The sequence below is a fragment of the Oryctolagus cuniculus genome, chromosome 11 (assembly GCF_051225735.1).
Source record: "Oryctolagus cuniculus isolate XC-2025 breed Fujian yellow rabbit chromosome 11, ASM5122573v1, whole genome shotgun sequence".
Classification (NCBI taxonomy): domain Eukaryota; kingdom Metazoa; phylum Chordata; class Mammalia; order Lagomorpha; family Leporidae; genus Oryctolagus; species Oryctolagus cuniculus.
In genome coordinates this window covers 98,217,753-98,242,016 of record NC_142877.1, presented here as the reverse complement: position 1 = coordinate 98,242,016, position 24,264 = coordinate 98,217,753, and the positions used below count along the sequence as shown (strand labels likewise).

At 42.9% G+C, this 24,264-nt stretch overlaps 1 protein-coding gene across 31 annotated transcripts in view; it reads right to left on the bottom strand.

The window, feature by feature from the left end:
* VEZT (vezatin, adherens junctions transmembrane protein) overlaps positions 1 to 24,264 on the bottom strand; it is a 90,703-nt gene that overhangs the window by 43,590 nt on the left and 22,849 nt on the right. For 19 of the 31 annotated variants that reach the window (XR_016216942.1, XR_016216941.1, XR_016216940.1 and 16 more), the window contains exons 2-3: positions 15,524 to 15,652; positions 6,410 to 6,499 (exon numbers count right to left, since the gene is read on the bottom strand). Coding sequence is in view for 16 of the 31 variants with exons in the window: in XM_008256901.4 (XP_008255123.1) it covers positions 6,410 to 6,499; positions 15,524 to 15,652 (219 nt within the window). In the remaining 15 variants the exon portion in view is untranslated. Of the gene's footprint in view, positions 1 to 5,013; positions 5,075 to 6,409; positions 6,500 to 15,523; positions 15,653 to 24,264 lie in introns of all 31 variants that reach the window. The other 12 variants (XM_051845764.2, XM_070052716.1, XM_089308784.1 and 9 more) reach the window with 4 other exon arrangements.

Here is a 24,264-nt window from a genome sequence, read left to right as displayed (position 1 = left end):
AAATATGGAAATAGTATTATAATATAACAACCAAATATCAGAAAAATAGATACTTGTCAATTTAAGAATCTCTCACAAGAGCCCTATTTGAGTGGGGGAAAAGCTCAAGTCTATGTCTCAAACAAATGAAGAAATGCAAAAGGAATGAATTCTGATCAACTTAAATAGTAGCAGGTATCAGCTGGTAGGAAGCTCTGTGCTGCTGGAAGGTGTACTACAGTAAACTCTGGCTTACTCTCAACAAGTTTCAGAGACTGTTGTCTCTTATCCTAGAATGAGTACGTAGGTGTATATTCTACAACTTAAGTTAATAACCTCTCTAAGCCAGTATCCTTATCTGTGAAAAAGGGATACTAATACAAAGAGATTTTTTTTTTTTTTTTTTTTTTTTTTTTTTTTGACAGGCAGAGTGGACAGTGAGAGAGAGAGACAGAGAAAGAAAGGTCTTCCTTTGCCGTTGGTTCACCCTCCAATGGCCGCCGCTGCAGCCGGCACACCGCGCTGATCCGATGGCAGGAGCCAGGATCCAGGTGCTTTTCCTGGTCTCCCATGGGGTGCAGGGCCCAAGCACCTGGGCCATCCTCCACTGCACTCCCTGGCCATAGCAGAAAGCTGGCCTGGAAGAGGGGCAACCGGGACAGAATCCGGCGCCCCGACCGGGACTAGAACCCGGTGTGCCGGCGCCGCAAGGTGGAGGATTAGCCTAGTGAGCCACGGCGCCGGCCTTACAAAGAGATTTCAAAAGTTCATGGAGCATGGAATTAAAAGATCTTTATTTTTGTCGCTCCCCCTCTTCGTGGAGGAGCAACACTAAACCCTGCGCTGTTCTTTCGTCTGCTCGGCCCTCCCCGGGTTTGCTGCTGGTTCTTCCCGGGTTGGCTACTATCCCTTCCACCTCCGTGGAAGGGCAGTTCCCCCTGGCCACATTCCCCACTTCCGCAGGGGAGCGGCACACCGCCGGCCGGTTCTCTCGGGGGCTGCACGGGTTCCCTTAGATGTTCCCCATAGATGTTCCTGGTGCATGCCGTCTCTCTCCTCCTTTATAGTCCTCCTCCGCCAATCCCAACTCGGCTGCCCACACGCCGAGTACGCTGCTCTCCAATCAGGAGCAAGTCCTACAGTTAATTGGTTGAACTGGAGGCAGCTGTGCGGAAACTGTTTACTTCTCTCCCAGCGCCATATTGTGGGAGAGCAGATGCATAGAATAAGTCCTAATTCGAGTAACTTAGTCTAGTCCGGATTGCTCCCCACAATTTTGATGTAAAAAATTCTGAAATCCATGCATATAAGTAAGGGGGTGGTTTCCAAAAGTTCACGGAAAATGCATATCATGAAAATGCTGTACATGCATTTCAAAAATTTTTGCACCAAAATAAATCCATCTTTTTTTTTTTTTAAAAAAAAAAAAGATTTATTTATTTGAAAGGCAGAGTTACACAGAGAGAGAAGGAAAGGCAGAGAGAGAGAGGTCTCCTATCCACTGGTTCACTTCTCAATTGGCTGCAAAGGCTGGAGCTGTGCTGATCCGAAGCCAGGAGCCAGGAGCTTCTTTCGGATCTCCCACATGGATGCAGGGGCCCCATCAACCACTGCCTTCCCAGGCCACAGCAGAGAGCTGGATTGGAAATGGAGCAGCTGGAACTTGAACCAGTGCCCATATGGGATGCCAGGTGGTGGCTTTACCTGCTATACCACAGTGCCGGTCCCATAAATTCATCTTTTAATTTTACCATTCTGTGAACCTTTTGAAGTAACCTTGTAGTACCTACTTCATTGGGTTATTGTGAGGAGTAAAGAAGTAAATATCTATAAAATACTAGAGTGTCTGTCATAGAGCAAACACTATATAAGTGTTAGCTGTGTTCTTACTACATACAAAAATAATTAAAACACAATAAAGAAAAATCACACACTGAACACAACACAAAAGGCTAAAGTTTTTTGGAAGGTCTAGAGAAAAAACTAGGATTCCTTACTGAAAAGATCCCAATAGACCACGAGAAAATCAGAAAGAATTCCATCACACTGTAATAGCATGAACACAGACAGAGACAGCAAAAATGGAAAAAAGGAAAATACTAGTGGACAACACTAGAAAGATAGGTTAGGGTCGAATGAATTATACAGATTCTTTAATGCTGAAGTGATGGATTTGAACTTGAATTGGTGAATATGAAATCTTTTTAGGATTGATATAGGGAAATGGCATGAAAACATAGGAGGATCTCTGCTTGGATGGATGGAAAGGATATGAAGGGCCGGTGCTGTGGAGCAGCAGGTTAACACCCTGGCCTGAAGTGCCGGCATCCCATATGGGCGCCGGTTCGAGACCTGGCTGCTCCTCTTCTGATCTAGCTCTCTGCTATGGCTTGGGAAAGCTGTAGAAGACGGCTCAAGTCCTTGGGCCCCTGCACCCACGTGGGAGACCCGGAAGAAGCTCCTGGCTTCAGATCAGCACAGCTCCGGCCGATGAGGCCAGCTGGGGAGTGGACAAGCAGATGGAAGACCTCTCTCTGTCTCTCTCTCTCTGCCTCTCCTCTATGTGTAACTCTGACTTTCAAGTAAAAATAAATAAATCTTTTTTTTTTTTTTAAGAAAGGATATGAGAAGGTACAGCTGAAGAATAAGGAGATTTCTATTTTTCTTCCATGGAGGTAAAGAAGGGAATTTATTCATGTGTCAATCTATTTCAATGATTTTATACACTTTTTAATATTATGGCACTTTTTCATAAGGTTGATTTAAGATCAAATGAGATGACATGTCTAGAAGCAGTTTATAGGCTAAAAGTTCTTTAAGAAGTGCTATCATCAGTACCTTCATTATTGCTATAAGGGAATTTTTTTTTAATCTTTAAGAAAAGTACTACAGAAATGAATAATAAAAGATGGGTGTAGCAGGTTAAGCTGACATATGCAATGCTGGCATCCCATATCAGAGTGTTGGTTACAGTCCTTGCTACTCTGCTTCTGATACAGCTTCTTACTAATGCATTTGGGAAAGCAGTGGAAGATGGCTCAAATACTTGGATTCCTGCTACCCAAGTGGGAGACATGGGTGAAATTCTAAAATTCCAAGTTCCTGGTTTTGGTCTGGTTTAGTCCCAGCTGTTGTGGGCACTTGGAGAATGAACCAGCAGACAGAAGATTCTCTCTCTCTCTTTCTCTATCTTTCCTTCTCTTTGTTACTCTGCCATTCAAACAAATACCTTTTTTTGCCAGTACCACTGCTCACTTGGCTAATCCTCTGCCTGCAGTGCTGGCACACCGGGTTTTAGTCCCGGTTGGGTGCTGGATTCTGTCCCGGTTGCCCCTCTTCCAGGCCAGCTCTCTGCTGTGGCCCGGGAGTGCAGTGGAGGATGGCCCAGGTCCTTGGGCCCTGCACCCGCATGCGAGAACAGGAGGAAGCAACTGCCTCCTGGCTTCAGATCAGCACAGCGCGCTGGCCGCAGCACGCCGGCTGTAGTGGCCATTTGGGGGGTGAACCAATGGAAAAAGGAAGATCTTTCTCTCTGTCTCTCTCTTTCTCTCTCTCACTAACTCTGCCTGTCAAAAAAAAAAAAAGAATAAAACAAATACTTTTTTTTTAATAAAAAGAAAAATGAGGGGGCTGGCACTGTGGGGCAGCAGTGCTGCCATCCCATATGGGCACAGGTTTGGGTCCCAGGTCTTTGCTAATGCACCAGGGAAAACAGCAGAGGATGGCCCAAGTCCTTGGGCCCCTGCACCTATGTGGGAGACCTAGAAGAAGCTCCTGGCTCCTGAGTTTTGCCTGGATCAGCTCCGGCCATTGCAGCCATTTAGGCAGTGAACCAGCAGATGGAAGACCGATCTCTCTCTCTAACTCTGACTTTCAAATAAATTAATTGACCTTAAAAAAAAAAAAGGTGGTGGAGGGGTGCTGGCGCTGTGTCATAGTGGGCTGAGCCTCTGCCTGTGGTACTGGCACCCAATATGGGCACTGGTTCATATCTCAGCTGCTCTTCTTCGGATCCAGCTCTCTGCTTGTGGACTGGGAAAGCAGTAGAAGATGGCCCAAGTCCTTGGACCCCTGCATCCACCTGGGAGACCCAGAGGAGGCTCCTGGATCCTGGCTTCAGACTGGTCTAGTTCTAGCCTTAGCAGCCATTTGGGGAGTGAACTAGCAGATGAAGACCTTTCTCTCTGTCTCTTCCTCCCTCACTCTATATCTCTACCTCTCAAATAAATAAATAAAAAGAAAGAAAGAGAGGAGGGAGGGAGGAGAGAGAGAGAGAGGGAGGGAGGGAGGGAGGGAGGAAGGAAAGAAGGAGGGAAGGAGGGAAAGAAGGAAGAAAAATGAGGGGCTGGTGTTATGGCAGAAGAGGTTAGCCTCCACTTGCAGTGCTGGCATTCCATAAAGGCACCAGTTCATATACTACCTGCTCCATCTCCAATTCAGCTCCTTGCTAATGGGCTTAGGAAAGAAGTGGAGAATGGCTTAACTGTCTGGGCCCCTGCCTCTATGTGGGAGACCTGGAAGAAGTTCCTGGCTCCTGGCTTTAGCCTGGCTAAGACCAGGCTGTTGCAACCATTTGGGGAGTGAACCAGTGAGTGGAAGATATCTTTCTCTTTCTCTCTGTCTCTTCCTCTCTGTAACTCTGCCTTTCAAATAAATAAATCTTAACAAAACAAAAAACTAAAATGTTCAGGTATCATGGAGCAATTACCAATATTTTTATAAAAGGTAAGAGGTGCAGCTTCAGTATCTGTATATCTAACAAAAATTTAAATATGTCACAATCAAGGAGAAAAGTCCAACAATGTTATACCACAGGCCGACTGGGAAATTTCCTGTCCTTTACTAGTTAACGGTTTCTTAGGTGGGATTCCTATCATTCTCTATAAAAAGACACAAAAGGTATGCATACAGAAGCTGGCACTTTATAATGAAATACGACACAAAAATGTGCCTAGTAACAAAGAACCAAGAATGAAGACTAGGCCTATGCAGACTACGATCAAACCACAGAAAAATGTATATGGATCCATATACCTTACCACAGTCCTAGTATCACTGAAGAAGGAGATGGCTCCACTTGGGTAAAGTTGATAGTCTATGTAGATAACAACACATTTCAGTGACCTTAGCAACACTCGTTCTACAAAGATGAAACCCTTAACACAGAACTTGACAATTTGGATTGCTATAAAAGTAATTTTAGTCTGTGATAAAATCATCATAATCAATTTAGGGAGGTAGTATGTTTTACTGAAGAGCATGAGCTTTGGAACTAGGGGATCAGTGTTCAAATTCTATATCTATCATTTTCTACCTAAACATTCTTTTTTTAAAATTTATTTTTGAAAAGATTTATTTATTTATTTGAAAGGCAGAGTTACAGAGAAGGAAGGAAAGACAGAATGAAAGAGAGATCAATCTTCTATCTACTGATTCATTCCAGTGGCCACAACAGTTGGGGCTGGGCCAGGGTGAAGCCAGGAGCTTGATCCAGGTCTCCCAAGTGGGTGGCAGAAGTCCAAGTACTTAGGCCATGTTCCTCTGCTTTTCTAAGGTGCATTAGCAGGTGGGCTGGCAGTAGAGCAACAGGGACTCAGACAGGTGCTCATATGGGAGGCCGCTGTTGCAGGGGCTTAGCCTGCTGCACCATAATGTTGGTCCCAACCTCAACGTTCTTGATCCATTCAGTCAATATTTTACTAAATTAAAGTGAAATGTCTAAACATTTGCTTTCTCATTGGTAAGATACACTAAACCTTTTAATGTTGATTAGAGTACCAAATCAAAATGTGAAAGCTTGTGTAAAGGAGCTCTTTAAAAAGGCTAATTTATAGGAATGTTAATTTTTAAGGTCCTGAAAACTGTTATTTGTAACTTGATCACCTCTTCTGGGAATTACCAGAACTTTATAACTTAAAGTTATTAGCTGTACTGCCTGGATTCTGGTTGAATCGTGTCCCCTAGGGTCAGGGGTCAAACAACAGATATATTACAGCAGAGAAAGGAAGAAAGCAAAGAAAACCTCCCAGGAATCAAAATGACCGGCACCATTCACTATTCCAAGAATTTGGGAAATTCCATGATTTATCAGCACTGTGTGACTGGACTGATCCTATTGCTAGATCGATTTGTATCCCCTTCCCTACTAAGAGGAATACTTGTTAATGGAGGAAGAAGGTGGCACTATGTTAGTAATCTAACAAATAAGGTTTCAGTAAGTACCAGAATATTCTAAATGGCTAATAACCTCTCAGAAGAGTTATGAAGAATACAAATAAGCCCAAGTTAAAAGGTTCCCAGTGATTTCAGAATTTCTAATAAAAATCAATCACTGCCCAAATTAGCAGCAAAACAAATTCTGATCCATCACTTCTCTCACTCATGAACTAGAGCTATGAAAAGTGAAAAAAGAAGTAAAGTGAACACTCACCAACTTGTGAAGTAAGTCATCTGTCTTACTGTGCTGAGAAAAAAAAATCCAATTTTTGATAGTTTCTATTACTTTTAACAGGATGCCTTGCTGAAAGAGATGAATTATATTGTATAGGATTATTAAACTACAGATAGCAAACAAATTCTAATAACTTATCTCTAATTAATCAGAATTTTTATCAGAAAAGGCAGCAAACAATCACCAAAGCTACATGCTTTGTCAATGTCTCACTTTTCTTGTTAGTTCCCAAATGTAGTTGCACATTAGAATCACCTGGAGATTTTAATTAGAAACATACTCCTGACGGATGCTGCGGCTCACTAGGCTAATCCTCCACCTGCGGCGCCGGCACACCGCGTTCTAGTCCTGGTCGGGGCGCCGGATTCTGTCCAGATTGCCCCTCTTCCAGGCCAGCTCTCTGCTGTGGCCCGGAAGTGCAGTGGAGGATGGCCCAAGTGCTTGGGCCCTGCACCCCATGGGAGACCAGGAGAAGCACCTGGCTCCTGGCTTCGGATTAGCGCGGTGCGCCTGCCACGGCGCACCGGCCGCAGCGGCCATTGGCGGGTGAACCAACGGCAAAGGAAGACCTTTCTCTCTGTCTCTCTCTCTCTCTCTCACTGTCCAACTCTGCCTGTCAAAAAAAAAAAAAAAAAAAAAAAAAAAAAAAAAACTCCTGGGGTCCCAAACTAAAGATTTTGATTCAATAGGTTTGGAATGAGACTAGAAATATGATTCTTGGAGTAGTCAGAAGTCTACATTCTGATGCACCCCATTTATTTTGGGAACACTATATGCTATCTACATTAATATGATGACAGCATTTATTTCAGAATGAAAGCTACCATATGCTCCATGTTTTCAAATATTAAGACTACTTCATTCTACAATACTAAAGCAGAAGGATTTTTTAATTTTTGTCTAATAGAAACATTTTATTTTAAAAGTTTTAGACTTTTATTTAAAAACATTTTCTTTTTTAAATTTTGCATTAACAAGAACTACATGTATATTTTATGAGGTATGGTGAATATTTCCTCAAATATACACAGCATAAAGCAATCAAAAGGCAATTAGCCCTTCCATTTCTTTAGCACACACTATAATTACCCTACTGGTCTACAGAACACCAGAACCAATAACTTTTGCCCACGTGCATGTTGGTACTCATTATCATTAACCTCCACCCTTCCCAATCTCTAATAATCACTAATTTATAACCACATACACCGTATGTGTATTCTAAACTTTTACATTTGACAGAAAGCATGCACTTATTTGACTTTTCTGTATCTTGCTTATTTCATTTTATCATAATGATCTCCAGTTCTATCCATTTTATTCCAAGAAGGATTTATTCTTCTTTTTTTATGACCAATATTCCACTCTGCATATATACACAACATTTTCTTTATTCACTCATCCACTGATAGATACCTAGGCTGATTCCATATCTTGACTATTGTGGTTACTGCTGCAATGAATATGGAAGTGCAGATATCTCCTTCATATGTTGAACTCATTTCCCAGAAAAGATATTTGAATCATTTTACAAAAACTGTCATAGAATGAAATAAAAGTTGTTTTTTTTTTTTTTTTTTGGACAGGCAGAGTGGACAGTGAGAGACAGAGAGAAAGGTCTTCCTTTTGCCGTTGGTACACCCTGCAATGGCTGCCGCAGCCGGTGCGCTGTGGCCAGTGCACCGTGCTGATCCGATGGCAGGAGCCAGGTACTTATCCTGGTCTCCCATGAGGGTGCAGGGCCCAAGCACTTGGGCCATCCTCCACTGCACTCCCTGGCCACAGCAGAGAGCTGGCCTGGAGGAGGGGCAGCCGGGACAGAATCCGGCGCCCCGACCGGGACTAGAACCCGGTGTGCCGGCGCTGCAAGGCGGAGGATTAGCCTAGTGAGCCGCGGCGCCGGCAAAGGTTTTATTATCTAGAAAAATTTTATGTATTTATTTTTATGTATTTGGGAGGCAGAGAGACTCAGGCACAGGGAACAAGGGAGGGAAAGAGAGTGAGAGCAAGAAAGAGAAAGACACGCGTGCGCGCGCGCGCGCACACACACACACACACACAGACTTCCCAGCTGCTGGTTTACTCCTCAAATGCCTGCAACCGCTGGGGTGGGGCCAGGCTAAAGGCAAGGGCAGAAGACCCACATGGGTGGCAGGGATCCAGATACTTGAGCAGTCACTTGCTGCTTCCTAGGAAGCTGGACTTGGGAGTGGCTGCATAGACTGGAACGTAGTAACTCTGACATGGAACATGGGTATCCCAAGTGGTATTTTCAACATTATGCCAAATGCCTGCCCCAGTTTTATTACCGAATCAACTAAAAATCAATTTTCCTTAATAGCCCACTCCTTAAGCATGCCAGTAAATGCAGTTTATAATCACTGAAGGATTACTATATCCCAGATACTACAAAGGGCCATGGGAACAAAAATTATTCATAATTGCTGTTTTCAGGAACTTAGTGTAGAAGAAACATTACAAATAATTACAAACCAGTGTAAAGTCTGGAAAACTATGGGCAAAGAGGAGGCCAGAAAGGAGCAAACACTGAAGCTAAGCCCTAATAGATAAGTAGAGATTCAACAAAGGAGGGAAGAACATTCCAGGCAAGGTAACAGAATAAGCAAAGGAGAGCCATGACAGCACATGCCATAACAGCACATGCCCTGGAGAAGGAGGCATAGTCTGGGGCTATTATGAGCAAGGGGAGATAGGATTAGTAAAGAGGTTAAAAAACGGATGTTAAATCCCATACTAGTTTATACTTCACTCTATAGGCTGTGAGAGCCACCAAATTTTTTATAAGTAAATAAATAAATCTTTTTATAAAAGATTAATTTTATTATTTGAAAGACAGATTTACAGAGAGAGGTAGACACAGAGAGAGAGAGAAAGAGAGGTCTTCCATTTGCCGATTCACTACCAAGAAGGTCACTAAGGCCGGAACTGAGTAGATCCGAAGCCAGGAGCTAGGAGCCTCTTTCAGGGTGCAGGGTGCAGGGTGCAGGGGCCTAAGACCTTGGGCCATCCTCTGCTGTTTTCCCAGGCACATTAGCAGGTGGCTGGAGCGGAAATGGAGCAGCAGAGACTTGAACTGGCATCCATCTGGGATGCTGGCACTGCAGGCAGGGGCTTTAACCTGCTCTGGCACAGCGCCAGTCCCAAACTATTTTTTTTAATATTATCCTTTTTCACCTACTTGAAAGATGAAGTAACAGAGCGAGAAAAAGAGAGACAGAAACAGAGAGAGAGAGAACAATTTTCCATCTACTGGTTCACTCCTCAAATGCCTGCAACAGCCAGGACTGGGCCAGGCCAAAGGCAGGAGCCCAGAACTCCATCTGGGTCTCCCACAGGGGTGGCAGGGCCTAAGCACTGAGTATCTACTGCTTCCCAAGGTACATTAGCAGGAATCTGGGAATTGAACCAACTGCTTCCCAAGGTACATTAGCAGCAGCTGGGAATTGAACCAACACTCAGATATGGGATGCCAGCACTGTACAATGCCTGCCCCTGTACATAGAAGTTGAAATAACAAAATCAGCATTTTAGAAAAATAACTGGCCACTAGGTGTATTGGCAGAGAGTGACTGTAGGCAAGTTGCATGATTAGGAGAGTATTTAATAGTCCACCTAAATAATGGTAAAGGTCTAAATTAGATAATGAATGCAAAAATGATAAAGAATAAGGGTTAGACTTAAAAGCATAGAAGTTGACTTGATATATCATTTAGTGCCAAAGCAACATGAGAGTGATTGGAAATGATAAGATAACTGAGAGAGTGGCAATATGGGAATACAGAAAGAAGATTCTGTTTGTTTTGGAAGTAGCTGGGGGGAAAAGTTCAGTTTGGGACAACTGAACTTGAGCATACCAGGTTTATGCAGTTAAAAATATCTTACAAGCACTTGAAACTCAGAAAAACCTCAAAAATGAACATAAGCTTTTGTTGTTATTGTTAAATATTTACTTATTTATTTGAAAGGCAAAGTTATAGAGAGGGAGAGACAGAGATCCTCCATCCATTGGTTTACTCCCAAGATGGCTGCAACAGCCAGGGCTAAGCCTGGCCAAAGCCAGGACCTTTATCCAGGTCTCCCATGTGGGTAGCAGGGAATCATACACTTGAGCCATCTCCTGCTGCCTTTTCCAGGCCGTTAACAGGGAGCTGTATCAGAAGTGGAGCAGCCAGGACAGCAACCAGTGCCCATATGGGATGCCAGCGTCTCAGGTATCAACTTTAACCATTAATCAACACAAGCCCCATGGACATAAGTTATTAATGAAAGCAAAAAAGTAGATGAGATCGCCCAGAGAACACAGAAGAAGAAATCAGGCCTCATGCTAAAACCTATGGGAGAAACATTTAATAATAATCAGGGGTGGGTGTTTGGTACAGCGGTTAAGTAACTTCATGGGAGGCCCACATTCCACATTGGAGGGGCTTGGTTCAATCCGGGCTCTACCCTTCATTCTAATATTCCTGCTAATGTGCACCTTGGAGGCAGCAGGTGATGATGGCTCTAGTACTTGGGTCCCTGCCACCCATGCGAAAGACCTGGATTGAATTCCAGGCTTCAGACATTAGCTTGACCCAGCTCTAGCTGTTATGGGATGTTTGAGCAGTGGGAGATCTCTCTGTCTCTCTGCCTCTCAAATAAATAAATAAGCAAATATTAACAGAATAATCACAGGAAAACAAACCAGGAAAAACAGAGAATTACTATTCCTAGTAGAAATACCAGTAAAGAATACATAATAAGTATGTAAAAATTAAAGTTTACAGAAAGTTAAAAAGAGAAGGTAATTAAGCTTATGACTGTTTCACCAAGATCTCATAGGCATTTAAAAATTGTTTTCTAAGAAAATAACCAATACTTTACTACTTAAGCAGGAATTTTGGGAGCAACTTGAAAAATATACTATTTGGGGCCAGCATTGTGGTGTAGTAGATTAAATCACTGCTTACTTACAACTCCAGCACTGTATCAGTTTGCCAGTTTGAGCTCTGCTTTTGATCCAGCTCTCTGCTAATGCTCCTGGGAAAGCAGCATTAGCAAGTACTTGGGTCCCCAGCACCTTAGTGGAGGACCAGCACAGGGTTCCTGGCTCTTAGTTTCAGCCTAGTCTGGTCCGAGCTCTTACAGGCATTTGGGTAGTACAGCAGCAGGTGGAAGATCTTTCTTGTAAATAAATAAGTAAATTCTAAATCTGTATATATATATATATATATATACACACACACACACACACACACACACACATATACATACACATATTCTTTGATTCGAACTTAAAAAACAATTCTACAAATCTTTCCAAAATACAGCTGTCCCCAGATTTAGAAAAAAATCTATTTTAGAAAAATATAACTCAAAAAAAAAAAAAAGAAAAATATAACTCATCTAGTTAAAAATTTATCTTAGAAATATACAATGTAAAGATTAAATAGGGATCAGTGCTGTGGCTAAAGCCTTGGCCTGAAGCACCGGCATCCCATATGGGTGCTGGTTTGAGTCCTGGCTGCTCCTCTTCCAATCCAACTCTCGGTTATGGCCTGGGAAAGCAGTAGATGGCCCAAGTCCTTGGGCCCCTGCACACAAATAGGAGACCCAGAGGAAGCTCCTGGTTCTTGACTTTGGATCAGCTCAGTTCCAGCCGTTGCAGTCATTTGGGGCATGAACCAGCAAATGGAAGACCCCACACTCCTCTCTCTGTTTCTATCTCTCTCTGTAACTCTGCCTTTCAAATAAATAAAAAAAAGTCTTTTAAAAAGATTAAATCAACTTTTTAGGCATATGGTAATTTTTTAGAATAACCTCTGGCTGTGCTTTCTACTGTTACTCAATTTCTGGGGGAGGAGGTGGATACAATTTTTAATTCCTTATTTGATTTGTTTATAAATTAACATTTCTATAAATAAAAATAATTGTAATAAATGAATTAAATACTTACAAACCCCAAATTTTGTACCAAACAAAAAATTTGACATCAGTGCCCATCTCCAGACCCAAGACTGTCCTTTGGCCATTCTTTCTTATGTTGCCAAGTAATCTCCAATCCACACTTTAATCTGTAAAGAGCCTATTAGATATATCTTTAGGTTTTGCTTTCAGAACTTTCTGAGGAACATCCATACTTGAAAAGGACAAGTGGAAAAGCCTAAGTGGAGTCCCAGAAGCTTTACTTCCAATCTAGCTCCCTGATAACAAGCCTGGGAAAGCAGAGGAAGATGGCCCAAGTGCTTGAGTCAAAAGAAGTATTATTTGCTTTTTTATCATTTGTGCTCTCTTAAAAAGCAGATTTAAAGAAAAAAATTCCTCGGAGGCCGGCGCCATGGCGCAGTAGGTTAATCCTCCGCCTGCAGCATAAGCACCCCATATGGGCACTGGTTCTAGTCCCAGCTGCCTCTCTTCCAATCCAGCTCTCTGCTATGGACTGGGAAAAACAGTAGAAGATGGTCCAAGTACTTGGGCCCCTGCACCCACGTGGGAGACCAGGAAGAAGCACCTGGCTCCTGGCTTCAGATGGATGCAGCTCTGGCCCTTGCGGCCAATTGGGGAGTGAGTCAGTGGATGAAAGACTTCTGTCTCTCTCTGCCTCTCCTCTCTCTGTGTAACTCTGACTTTCAAAATAACTAAATAAATCTTTTTAAAAAAAAGGAAAAAAAATCCTCAACAGAATATTTCTATTGGGTTCTTTTATTTTTTTAAAGATTTATTTATTTTATTTGAAAGTCAGAATTATAGGGAGAGAGAAAGAATTTTCCATCCAGTGGTTCATTCCCCAAATGGCCAAATGGCCAGGGCTGGGTTAGGCCAAAGCCAGAAGCCAGGAGCTTCATCCGGTCTCTCACACAGGTACGGGGTATAAGTGCTTGAGTTGGCTTCCACTGCTTCCCCAGGTGTGTTAGCAGGGAGCTGGATAGGAAATGGAGCAGCTGGGACTCAAACCCGAGCCTATATCAGATGCTGGCACTGCAGACGGCAGCTTATCTCGCTGCACCAAAGCACTGGCCCCTTTATTGGGTTCTTTTTTTTTTTTTTTTTTAAAGACTTTTTAAATTTATTTGAAAGAGTTACAGAGAGATGTAGAGCCAGAAAGAGAGAGGTCTTCCTACCACTGGTTCACTCCCCAAATGGCCACAATGGATGGAGCTGAGCTGATCCGAAGCCAGGAGCCAGGAGGTTTTTCTGGGTCTCCCACATGGGTGCAGGAGCCTAAGGACTTGGGCCATCTTCTACTGTTTTCCCAGGCCATAGCAGAGAGCTGGATTGGAAGTGAATCAGCCGGAACTTGAACCAGTGCCCATAAAGAATGCCAGTGCTGCAGTCCAGGGCTTTAACCCGCCTTGCTACAGCACCAGCCCCTCTATTAGGCTCTAAACAAGGTTTTAGTTTATTTTTTGGTTCCCCTAGGATAACTTCAATACTTTAACAAGTAATAGATTTTAATCCCAAGACATGTTTATTTCCTTGGCTTATATAATTTACCCATAAAACAGTTCAAAACAGCAACAAGAATTCAGTTTATCTGCAGAGAGTTTTATACGACTGATGAAAATAAAAAGTCTTACTGGGGCAGGTGTTTAGCCTAGCACTAACATACTGGTTAAGATGTCTCACATCGCCGTACATGGGTTCAATACTTGACTCTGCCTCCTGGCTCCAGCTTCCTGACAATGCGGACCCTGGAAGGCAGTGGTGATGGTTCAGGTGGCTGGGTTCCTGCCATCTCAGTGGAGATCTGGATTGTCTTCTCAGCTGCCAGCTTTGGCCTGGTGAAGCCCAGACCATTGTGGGCATTTGGGTAAGTTAAGCAGCAGATGGAAGCTTTATCTATCACTCTCAATATTTGCTTCTCAAGTTTATATATATACATATATATATATATACATATACACACACATATATAATATATATATATATTTATTTAAAGATTTATTTAGTTATTTGAAAGTCAGAGTTACAGAGAGGTAGAGGCAGAGGCTGAGATAAGAAGTCTATCTGAGGCCGGCACCACGGCTCAATAGGCTAATCCTCCACCTTGTGGTGCCGGCACACCAGGTTCTAGTCCTGGTAGGGGCGCCGGATTCTGTCCCAGTTGCCCCTCTTCCAGGCCAGCTCTCTGCTATGGCCCGGGAGTGCAGTGGAGGATGGCCCAAGTGCTTGGGCCCTGCACCCCCTGGGAGACCAGGATAAGTACCTGGCTCCTGCCATCGGATCAGCGCAGTGCGCCGGCCGCGGCCATTGGAGGGTGAACTAACGGCAAAGGAAGACCTTTCCCTCTGTCTCTCTCTCTCACTGTCCACTCTGCCTGTCAAAAAAAAAAAAAAAAAAAAAAGCCGGCGCCGTGGCTCAATAGGCTAATCCTCCACCTTGCGGCGCCGGCACACCGGGTTCTAGTCCCGGTTGGGGCGCCGGATTCTGTCCCGGTTGCCCCTCTTCCAGGCCAGCTCTCTGCTATGGCCAGGGAGTGCAGTGGAGGATGGCCCAGGTGCTTGGGCCCTGCACCCCATGGGAGACCAGGAAAAGCACCTGGCTCCTGGCTCCTGCCAGGATCAGCGCGGTGCGCCGGCTGCAGCGGCGGCCATTGGAGGGTGAACCAACGGCAAAGGAAGACCTTTCTCTCTCTGTCTCTCTCTCTCACTGTCCACTCTGCCTGTCAAAAAAAAAAAAAAAAAAAAAAAGAAGTCTAAGTCTATCTGTTCTTTCACTCTCCCAAATACCCGCAATGGCTGGAGCTGTGCCGTTCCAAAGCCAGTAGACTGGAGCTTCTCCCAGGTCTCCCATGTGGGTGCAAGGGCCTAAGGACTTGGCCCATCTTCCACTGTTTTCCTAGGCCACATCACAGAGCTGGATCCAAAGTGGAACAGCGGGGTCTTGAACTGGCGTCCAGATGGGATGCCGGCACTGTAGGCCACAGCTTTACCCGCTATGCCACAGTGCCAGCCCAAAGTTAATCTATTTTTAAAAAGCCTAACCAGTGTGACGAAGGACTCTTTTTTTTGGCATGGGTAAGGGAAACAGCAGTTTAGTCATTAGGGTAAAGAACAAAAGATTAAGCCATAGATAATGAGTATGCTTTCTTACTTTTGGAGGAACTCTTGTAGGTTTTTGTTGTCCATCTGTTGTGCATTTTTCTTTTTTTGGTGACAAAGAAGAACATACTTCAAAGTCTGTGTGTCCTAGATCTTGTAAGTACTGGTAAAGTGGAGAATTCTAAAAAAGAGACATACAAAGCAAATTTCAAAATCATTATAGCTTTCAATGCCAAATTCAATATCAAACTTTGCTATCATGACTGGTATACTCAAGTTTTGTAAAGTTTCTAATACAATGCCATCAATCAACAAACAATTCAACAGAAAGACCCAAAAAAGGAAATATTTTAAATAAAAAATAAAGATTTTTTAAATAGTAACAAGAAAAAAATGAATTTAGGACTATAAATAGATGTGTTAAGCCATTTCTTTACCCAAATTGTTGTAATCTTAGAGTAGATGGCTTCAAAATAGCCAATGTTGGTTATAGATAGTTCCCAAATGGATCTACAGTGATTATTCCTTGAAGCAAAGGAGGATTAAACAAAAATCATACTATATTAATCATAATTTTTTCATAGTCATAGTTTTTAACTCATTGAAGCACAAATATGTATTATCTATCCTACTTGTATGCTTGGCACTGTAAATAAATTTAAGATTCTTTAAGAAAGTTACCTTAGATAAACTACAATTCACATAAAAGCAAAAGGCAAATGGGAGAGAGTATGGCTAACAAAAGCATTAGAAAACAGTGGTTAGGAACATAAACTCTGGAGGGAAACTATAAATTCAAATTCCAAGTCTGCCTCATATTAGCTAAGTAACCTATGGCAATTTATAGTCTTTCTGTACTTTGGCTGCTTCACCTGAAAACAGAAAGAGATAACATTTAGTTACTATGGTTCTTTTAAGAACTGAATTAATATAAAGCACATGGCAGTCCCTGGTACCTAGTAAGCCCTCAATCTATATTTTAACTTTTTATAAACTGTATGGAAAAAGGAGACCGAAAAATAAAAACAAACTCCTATCACATCATACAGGAATGTGATAATTGTTGGATGAAAATTATTAGACAACTTCCTACCGATAAATAGCATTTTTTAAAAGATTTATTTTATTTATTTGAAAGACAGAGTTACAGAGAGAGGTAGAGACAGGGAGAGAGGTCTTCCATCTGCTGGTACACTCCCTGGATGGTCGCAACGGCTGGAGCTGTGCTGATCCGGAGCCAGGCACCAGGAGCTTCTTCCAGGTCTCCCACGTGGGTGCACTTGGCCATCTTCTACTGCCTTCTCAGGCCATAGCATAGAGCTGGATGGGAAGAGGAGCAGCCGGACTAGAACCGGCACCCATATGGGATGCCGGCGCTTCAGGCCAGGGCTTTAACCCACTGTGTCACAGTGCCGGCCCCAAATAGCAGTTTTTTAAAAAAGATTTACTTATTTATCTGAAAGGTAGAGAGACAGAGAGATCTTTCACCTGCTGGTTCACTCCCCAAATGTCAGCAATACCCACGGCTGGCCCAGGCATAAGCCAAGAGCCAGGAACTCCATCCTGGTCTCCCACATGTATGGCAGGGGCTCAAGCACTTGGGCCAGCACCTGCTGCTCTCCCAGATGCATTAGCAGGAACCTGGATCAGAAACTAAGGAGCTGGCACTTGAACTGGCAGTCTGATATGGGATACTGGTGTAGAAAGCAACAGGATAATCTGCTGTGCCCTGATGCCAGCCTCAGGAGATTTTATTTCACAAAATTGGTAACATGTGTTTGGGTCCCTGCTACCCATGTGGAAGACCAGGATTGAGTTCTGGACTCCTGGTTTTGGCCTAGCCCAGCCCTGGCTGTTGTGGGCATTTGGGGAGTGAACCAGTGGATGGAAGATCTCTCTCTCTCTCTTTCAAATAACACAAAAATACATTAAAAATTTATAAGAAGTAAAAATCTGGGACTGGCATTCTGGTGTAGTGGGTTAAGCCACCACCTGTGATGCTGGTATCCCATATGGGTGCCAATTTGTATCCTGGATGCTCCACTTCCAATCCAGCTTCCTGTTAATGCACCTGGGAGGGCAGTGGAGAATGGCTTAGGCCCTTCACCCATGTGGGAGATCTCTAAGAAGCTCTTGGCTCCCAACTTTGGTGCAGCCCAATTCTGGCCATTGCAGCCATTTGGGGAGTTAACCAGTGGATGGAAGATGTCTCTTTCTGTAATAAATAAAAATTTTTTAAGTAAAAATCTGATTCCATTCAACAAAATATCTGACTCTTTTAATAGACAGTATATTAAGTGTTAGAAATATAACAAGAACCCCCAACACACACATCAACCAAAACTTATCAGAAGAAGCTCCTGGTTCCTGGCTTCAGATCGGCGCAACTCTGGCCATTACAGCCATCTGGGGAGTGAACCAGCAGATGGAAGACCTCTCTCTCTCTCTCTACCTCTCTCTGTAACTCGTCTTTCAAATAAATAAAGCAAATCTTAAAAAAAAAAAAAAAAAAGAGAGAGAGAGAGAGTGTGGGGAGCAACTCGGACTAGACTAAGTTACTGGAATTAAGACTTATTCTATGCATCTGCTCTCCCACAATATGGCGCTGGGAGAGGAGTAAACAACTTCTACACAGCTGCCTCCAGTTCGACCAAAAACCTGCAGGAGCTGATCCTGCTCCTGATCGGAGGAGAGCAGCGTACTCAGCGTGTGGGTAGCAGAGTTGGGATTGGTGGAAGAGGACTATAAAGGAGGAGAGAGACAACATGCACCAGGAACATCTAAAGGGAACATCCGGATAACATCGGAGCAGCCCCCCGAGAGAGCTGGCCGGCGGTGTGCTGCTCCCCCACGGAAGTGGGGAAAGTGGCAGGGGGAGCCGCCCTTCCACAGAGGTGGAAGGATCGGCAGCCAACCCGGGAAGGACCAGCAGCAAACCCGGGAAGGGCCGAGCAGACAAAAGAACAGTGCAGGGTCCTGTGTCGTTCCTCCGCGAAGAGGGGGAGCGACAAGAGAGAGAGAGAGGGAGAGAGAGATTGACTCTTCAAGACAAAGATTTTATTCTGGAATAGCAAGGGATTGTAATCAGAGATACACATGCATGGTGGACCACAGGCACATGGATGGGGTTGGGGCAGGGGGAATTTTTCAAGTCAAAAAAGTAGAAATCCATGTAAGCTGCTATGAAACAAAGACCACTGGATACAAGGGCTTAACATAGGAAGTAATGTTTGGTCATTGGTACTGGTTGTTGCCTGGAGAGTCTTCATGGAAGTGACTTAACCAGAAAATTCCAGTTTGGGAAAGACCTTTGTGACAGCTCTGGTTATAGACACACTTGCCTGAAGACTCTCCTTTCATGGCTTCCTGGCTCCATTTTGTTAGGGTTTGACATAAGTGATTCCATCTTGGTATTTACAACTTGTACCCAGCTGGCAAAGTCTTTACTAAGTATTTTACTTGCAACATCTCAGTTGAGGTTCACAACAAACCATAAAAGGCATCATTTTCATCGTTACCATTACTGCTAATTTCCATTTCATAGATGAAGAAACATTCACCAGGCTAAAGAACACAGGAAAGACATGATTGACTGATAAATCCGAGGCTAAAGCCAATGTTCTGAAACGTTATACTGCACTAACTAAAATAAGAAATGGGGTGAGTGTTTAGCCTAGCGGTTAAGACATTAGCTAAGACACCTACGCCCTATACTGGAGTATCTGATTTTAATTCCTTGCTCCAACTCCTGACTACAGCTTTCTGCTAGTGCAGATTTTGAGAGGCAGTGATATGGCTCAAGTAATTGGGTTCCTGCCACCCACACGGGAGTCCTGGATTGAGTGTCTGGCTCCTGGCTCCAGGCTGGCCTAGCCCTGACTGTTGCCAACAGCTGGGGAGTGAATCCCCATCAGAGTGCATGGGCGTGTTCTCTCTCTCTCTCTCTCTCTCTCAAATGAATAAATTAAAAAACAAACAAAACCTACACCAAAATGGGAAAGTCAATCAGCCAAGTGGTTAAGATGACTATGTCCACCCAAAATAAAAAGTAGTCCTTCATTTGTCCAGCGAGTCAAATATCAAATAAGCTTATTTATAGTTTAGTACAGAGATACCAAGCAGATTAACAATTACAGAAATGTATTAGATCCTATGAAAACAAGAGAGGTAGATAAACTAGACCAAGACCAAAACTTTTAGGGAATATGATCTTTAGAATGAAGAATGAGGAACAATGAAAATTTGCTGGAATGGTAGCAATCTGTTGAGTATCAATTAGAATCAAATAACTGAGTCAAATGCCTTCCTTTTAAACTATGTTAAATCTCTCTTTCAATAAAATATCCAAAAAATATACAGAAATATTTTATTTCTCTTCCAGATTTAAAATCTTTGGTGGCACTTATGGTTAAATTTTATATCATCTATATTCTATATTCAAATATTGCTGTGAATTACCCACTATGTATTTTCTTTTCTTAAAGATTTATTTATTTATCTGAAAATCTAGTACAGAGAAGGAGAGGCAGAGGAAGAGAGACAGAGATGTTCCATCTGCTGGTTCATCCCACAAATGGCTGCAATGGCCAGAGCTGGGCCAGGCTGAAGACAAGAGTCAGGATCTTCTTCTGGGTCTCCCCTGTGTGCCCAAAGCCCTTGGGCTATCTTCTACTGCAATCCCAGGCCATTAGCAGGGAGCTTGATGGGAAGTTGGTACTCGACGTCCATATGGGATTCCGGTGCTGCGGGTGGTGCCAGTTCCCAGTATGTATTTTCAAACTGAACTGTGAACCCCATCCTGCCATCAGGGTGACAAAAGAACAAGAACACTAGCACATTTGTTTGGGCTGAACTTCTGAAAAGTTTATATATTTAAAAAAAAAAAACCTTGTTTTTAAGGCAGTAGAATCCTTTCTTCAAGTGAACTCTCATGGGGAAGAATAATAAATAAGATGGATCAAAGTGGATTTACTCTAACTTAGAGTCAGCAAACTTGTGCTGTAAAAGGCCAGATAGTGAATATCTTAGACTTTGAAGGCCATATGGTCTGTGTCACAACTAATCAAGCCGGCTTCTGTAATGAGAAAGCAGTCATAGAGAATATAAAACCTAATGAGCAAGGTTACGTTCCAATAAGATGTTATGAAACATGGAATCTGAACTTCACATAGTTTTTACATATCACAAAATATCCTCCTTTTGATATTTCCCCCAACCACATAAAAATGTAAAAACCAATCTTCGTTTACAAGTCATACAAAAACAGTGGGAGGGGGCAAAGGTGACCCACCATCCGTAATTTTCTGACACCTGTTCTAATTACACACTCAGCCAAGATCAGAAGGCATAACTCCTGGCTGCTAACTGTTCTCTGGTAACTGTATTGCCTGTTTTTTGTTTTTTAAAGATTTATTTATTTGAAAGGCAGAGTTACGGACAGAGAGAGAGATAGAGGTTTTCCATCTACTGCTTCACTCCCCAAATGGTCCAACGGCCAGAGCTGGGCCATTCTGAAGCCAGGAGTCAGGAGCCAGGAGCTTCTTCTGGGTCTCCCACATAGGTGCGGGTGCCCAAGGACTTGGACCATCTTTTGATGCTTTCCCAGGCCATAGTCGAGAGCTGGATGAGAAGAGGAGCTGCTGGGATACGAACTGGCGCCCATATGCGATCCCGGTGCTGCTGGCAGAGGTTTAAGCCACTAAGCCACAGCACCAGCCCTGTTATTGCTCTGTTTATTGCATACACAACTGCTGATGTGCCCTCAGCACTGTCCTCAGTGCTTCTTCCTTTTCCACTTTATGTCACAGCTCACGAAATAACAAAACACAGTATCTGTAACATTAGATTTCTTTTAAAATGATAAACAGAAGAAAAGCCAATACTTTCTTCTCCATATATGTTCTGCATATGAGAGCATACATACTCAGATTCTATCACTATAATCTGCAACATTTGTTATTTTACATTTCACAAAAAACTGCAGCTTTAAGTTTTCACCTGTGTACTATAAATACTGCCCAACAGTGTCATGTGATACAGTGATTCTATTAGTAGCCTATTCTGCCTTTTCTCCAAACATAAAACTTCTGGTTAACTTTTTGGCTGGTTTCACATACTTTTTGTTAAAGGTGTGATACATCCACTTGTGCTATGTAATTATAGATGTTGCCTTAGTAGTTTCGGTCTCTTCTCCAGCTATAGTGACAGATTTCATCACTTTCATCTTAGAAAGCACTGTTCTACCATTCTGGAAAATGTGGCTTGCCAAGGCAATCACTGCATTTGTTTCATGGCTTCATGTAACTGAGTATTCGACAAAGTCTCAGAGATTAGGAGACTGGGAATGAATGCACCTTCCCACCTGCAAACCATCTCATCTCCTACTCCCTCTCCCATCCCATTATTCATTAAGATTAATTTTTAATTATCCTTATACACAGAAGATCAACTCTATACTAAGTAAAGATTTCAACAGTTTGCACCCACACAGACACACAAAGTATAAAGTACTGTTTAAAGACTAGTTTTACCATTAATTATCATAGTATAATACATTAAGGACAGAGGTATTACATGGGGAGCGAGAGCACAGTGAATCCTGCTGTTGATTTAACAACCGACACTCTTATTTATGACGTCAGTAATCACCTGAGGCTCTTGTCATACGCTGTCTAGGCTATGGAAGCCTCTTGAGTTCACAAACTCCAACATTATTTAGACAAGGCCATAATTAAAGTGGAAGTTCTCTCCTCCCTTCAGAGAAAAGTACCTCCTTCTTGGCTGGTGCCACGGCTCACTTGGCTAATCCTCCGCCTGTAGCACCGGCACCCCAGGTTCTAGTCCTGGTTGGGGCACCGGATTCTGTCCCGGTTGCTCTTCTTCCAGTCCAGCTCTCTGCTGTGGCCCGGGAGGGCAGTGGAGGATGGCCCAAGTGCTTGGGCCCTGCACACCATGGGAGACCAGGAGAAGCACCTGGCTCCTGGCTTCGGATCAGCTCAGCGTGCCGGCCCCAGCGGCCATTTAGGGGGTGAACCAACCGAAAGGAAGACCTTTCTCTCTGTCTCTCTCTCACTGTCTAACTCTGCCTACCAAAAAAAAAAAAAAAAAAAAAAAAAAGTACCTCCTTCTTTGATGGCCCTTTCTTTCCACTGGGATCTTACTCACAGAGATCTTTCATTTAGGTCATTTGTTTTGCCACAGTGTCTTGGCTTTCCATGCCTGAAATACTCTCATGGGCTTTTTAGCCAGATCCCAATGCCTTAAGGGCTACATATCACTTCTTAATACATATAAACTCAGATACTATATGAATGCTAAAGCTCTTTTAATTGTTTATTATAATATTCTGAAATGTGACATTTATTTTATTGTTTCATCTCTATTTTTATGCTTCAATCATCTATGAGCCAAAAGAAAACTTTAAATTTCAGCAACATACAATTGAAAAACCAAACATCCCTTGTTTAACTCAATGTCAGACAAGATGAACTTAGCAGCCTTGTAATACATGATTAATTTTTAGGAATACAGAGATTTTTGGTGAAATTATTTCTTTACTTTTTATCAAAGTTTTTGCACAAAAACTTTGGGAATAAAAATGCTATCAGTTTTTCTCTTTTGGTAAATCTCAGAAATCTAGATTTTGATCAGCAGCTCTCAAATTTTTTATCAAGGGCCCCTACAAACTTTTGTTTATGTGGATGTCTAATGATATTTATCACAATAGAAATTAAAACAAAAAAACTTAAATATTTTACTTAAAACGGCAATAAGTCCATTACAATGTTAATGTAAACAAAATATTTTTTTTTTGACAGGCAGAGTGGACAGTGAGAGAGAGAGACAGAGAGAAAGGTCTTCTTTGCTGTTGGTTCACCCTCCAATGGCCGCTGCAGCCGGCGTGCTGCGGCCGGCACACCGCGCTGATCCAATGGCAGGAGCCAGGTACTTATCCTGGTCTCCCAGGGGGTGCAGGGCCCAAGCACTTGGGCCATCCTCCACTGCACTCCCTGGCCACAGCAGAGAGCTGGCCTGGAAGAGGGGCAACTGGGACAGAATCCGGCGCCCTGACTGGGACTAGAACCCAGTGTGCCGGCGCTGCAAGGCGGAGGATTAGCCTAGGGAGCCGCGGCGCCGGCCAACAAAATATTTTTAATTAAAGTATTTCTACATTGAAGAAAATTTGTTGAGACAAGTGTATTGTTTCAAATTTTGACATAATCTCTTTATTGTCTGGCTTCATAGAAGACTGCTAGATTCCTTTTTTTCTATAAATATTTATTATTTATTTGAATGTCAGAATTACAGAGAGTGATAGAAAGTGAGAGAGAGAGAGAAAGAGAGAGAGAGAGAGAGAGAGAGATCTTCCATCTGCTGATTCATTCCCCAGATGGCCACGATGGCCAGGGCTGGGCCCGGCCAAAGCCAAGACCCAGGACTTGGGCCATTCTCTTGCTTTTTCCCAGGCCATTAGCAAGGAACTGCTAGATTCTTATATCTGCTTCTGAATTCAATGTTTATTGCAATTTATTGTTTTGTTTTACAGTTTATTGGAGGAAGAACACAAAGAAAACTAGGACTGTAAACCAATATGTAGTTAGATGGGAGAACTGCCTCAAAGTTTTTCCTGCTCTTTGCAGTATTAAAGAAGAAAAGCCATACCAAAAATTAACAACTGACAATTTTGAAAACGTCAGTTTTAATGTGGACTATGAATGAAATGTAGACTAGAGGCCGGCGCCGCGGCTCACTAGGCTAATCCTCCGCCTTGCGGCGCCGGCACACCGGGTTCTA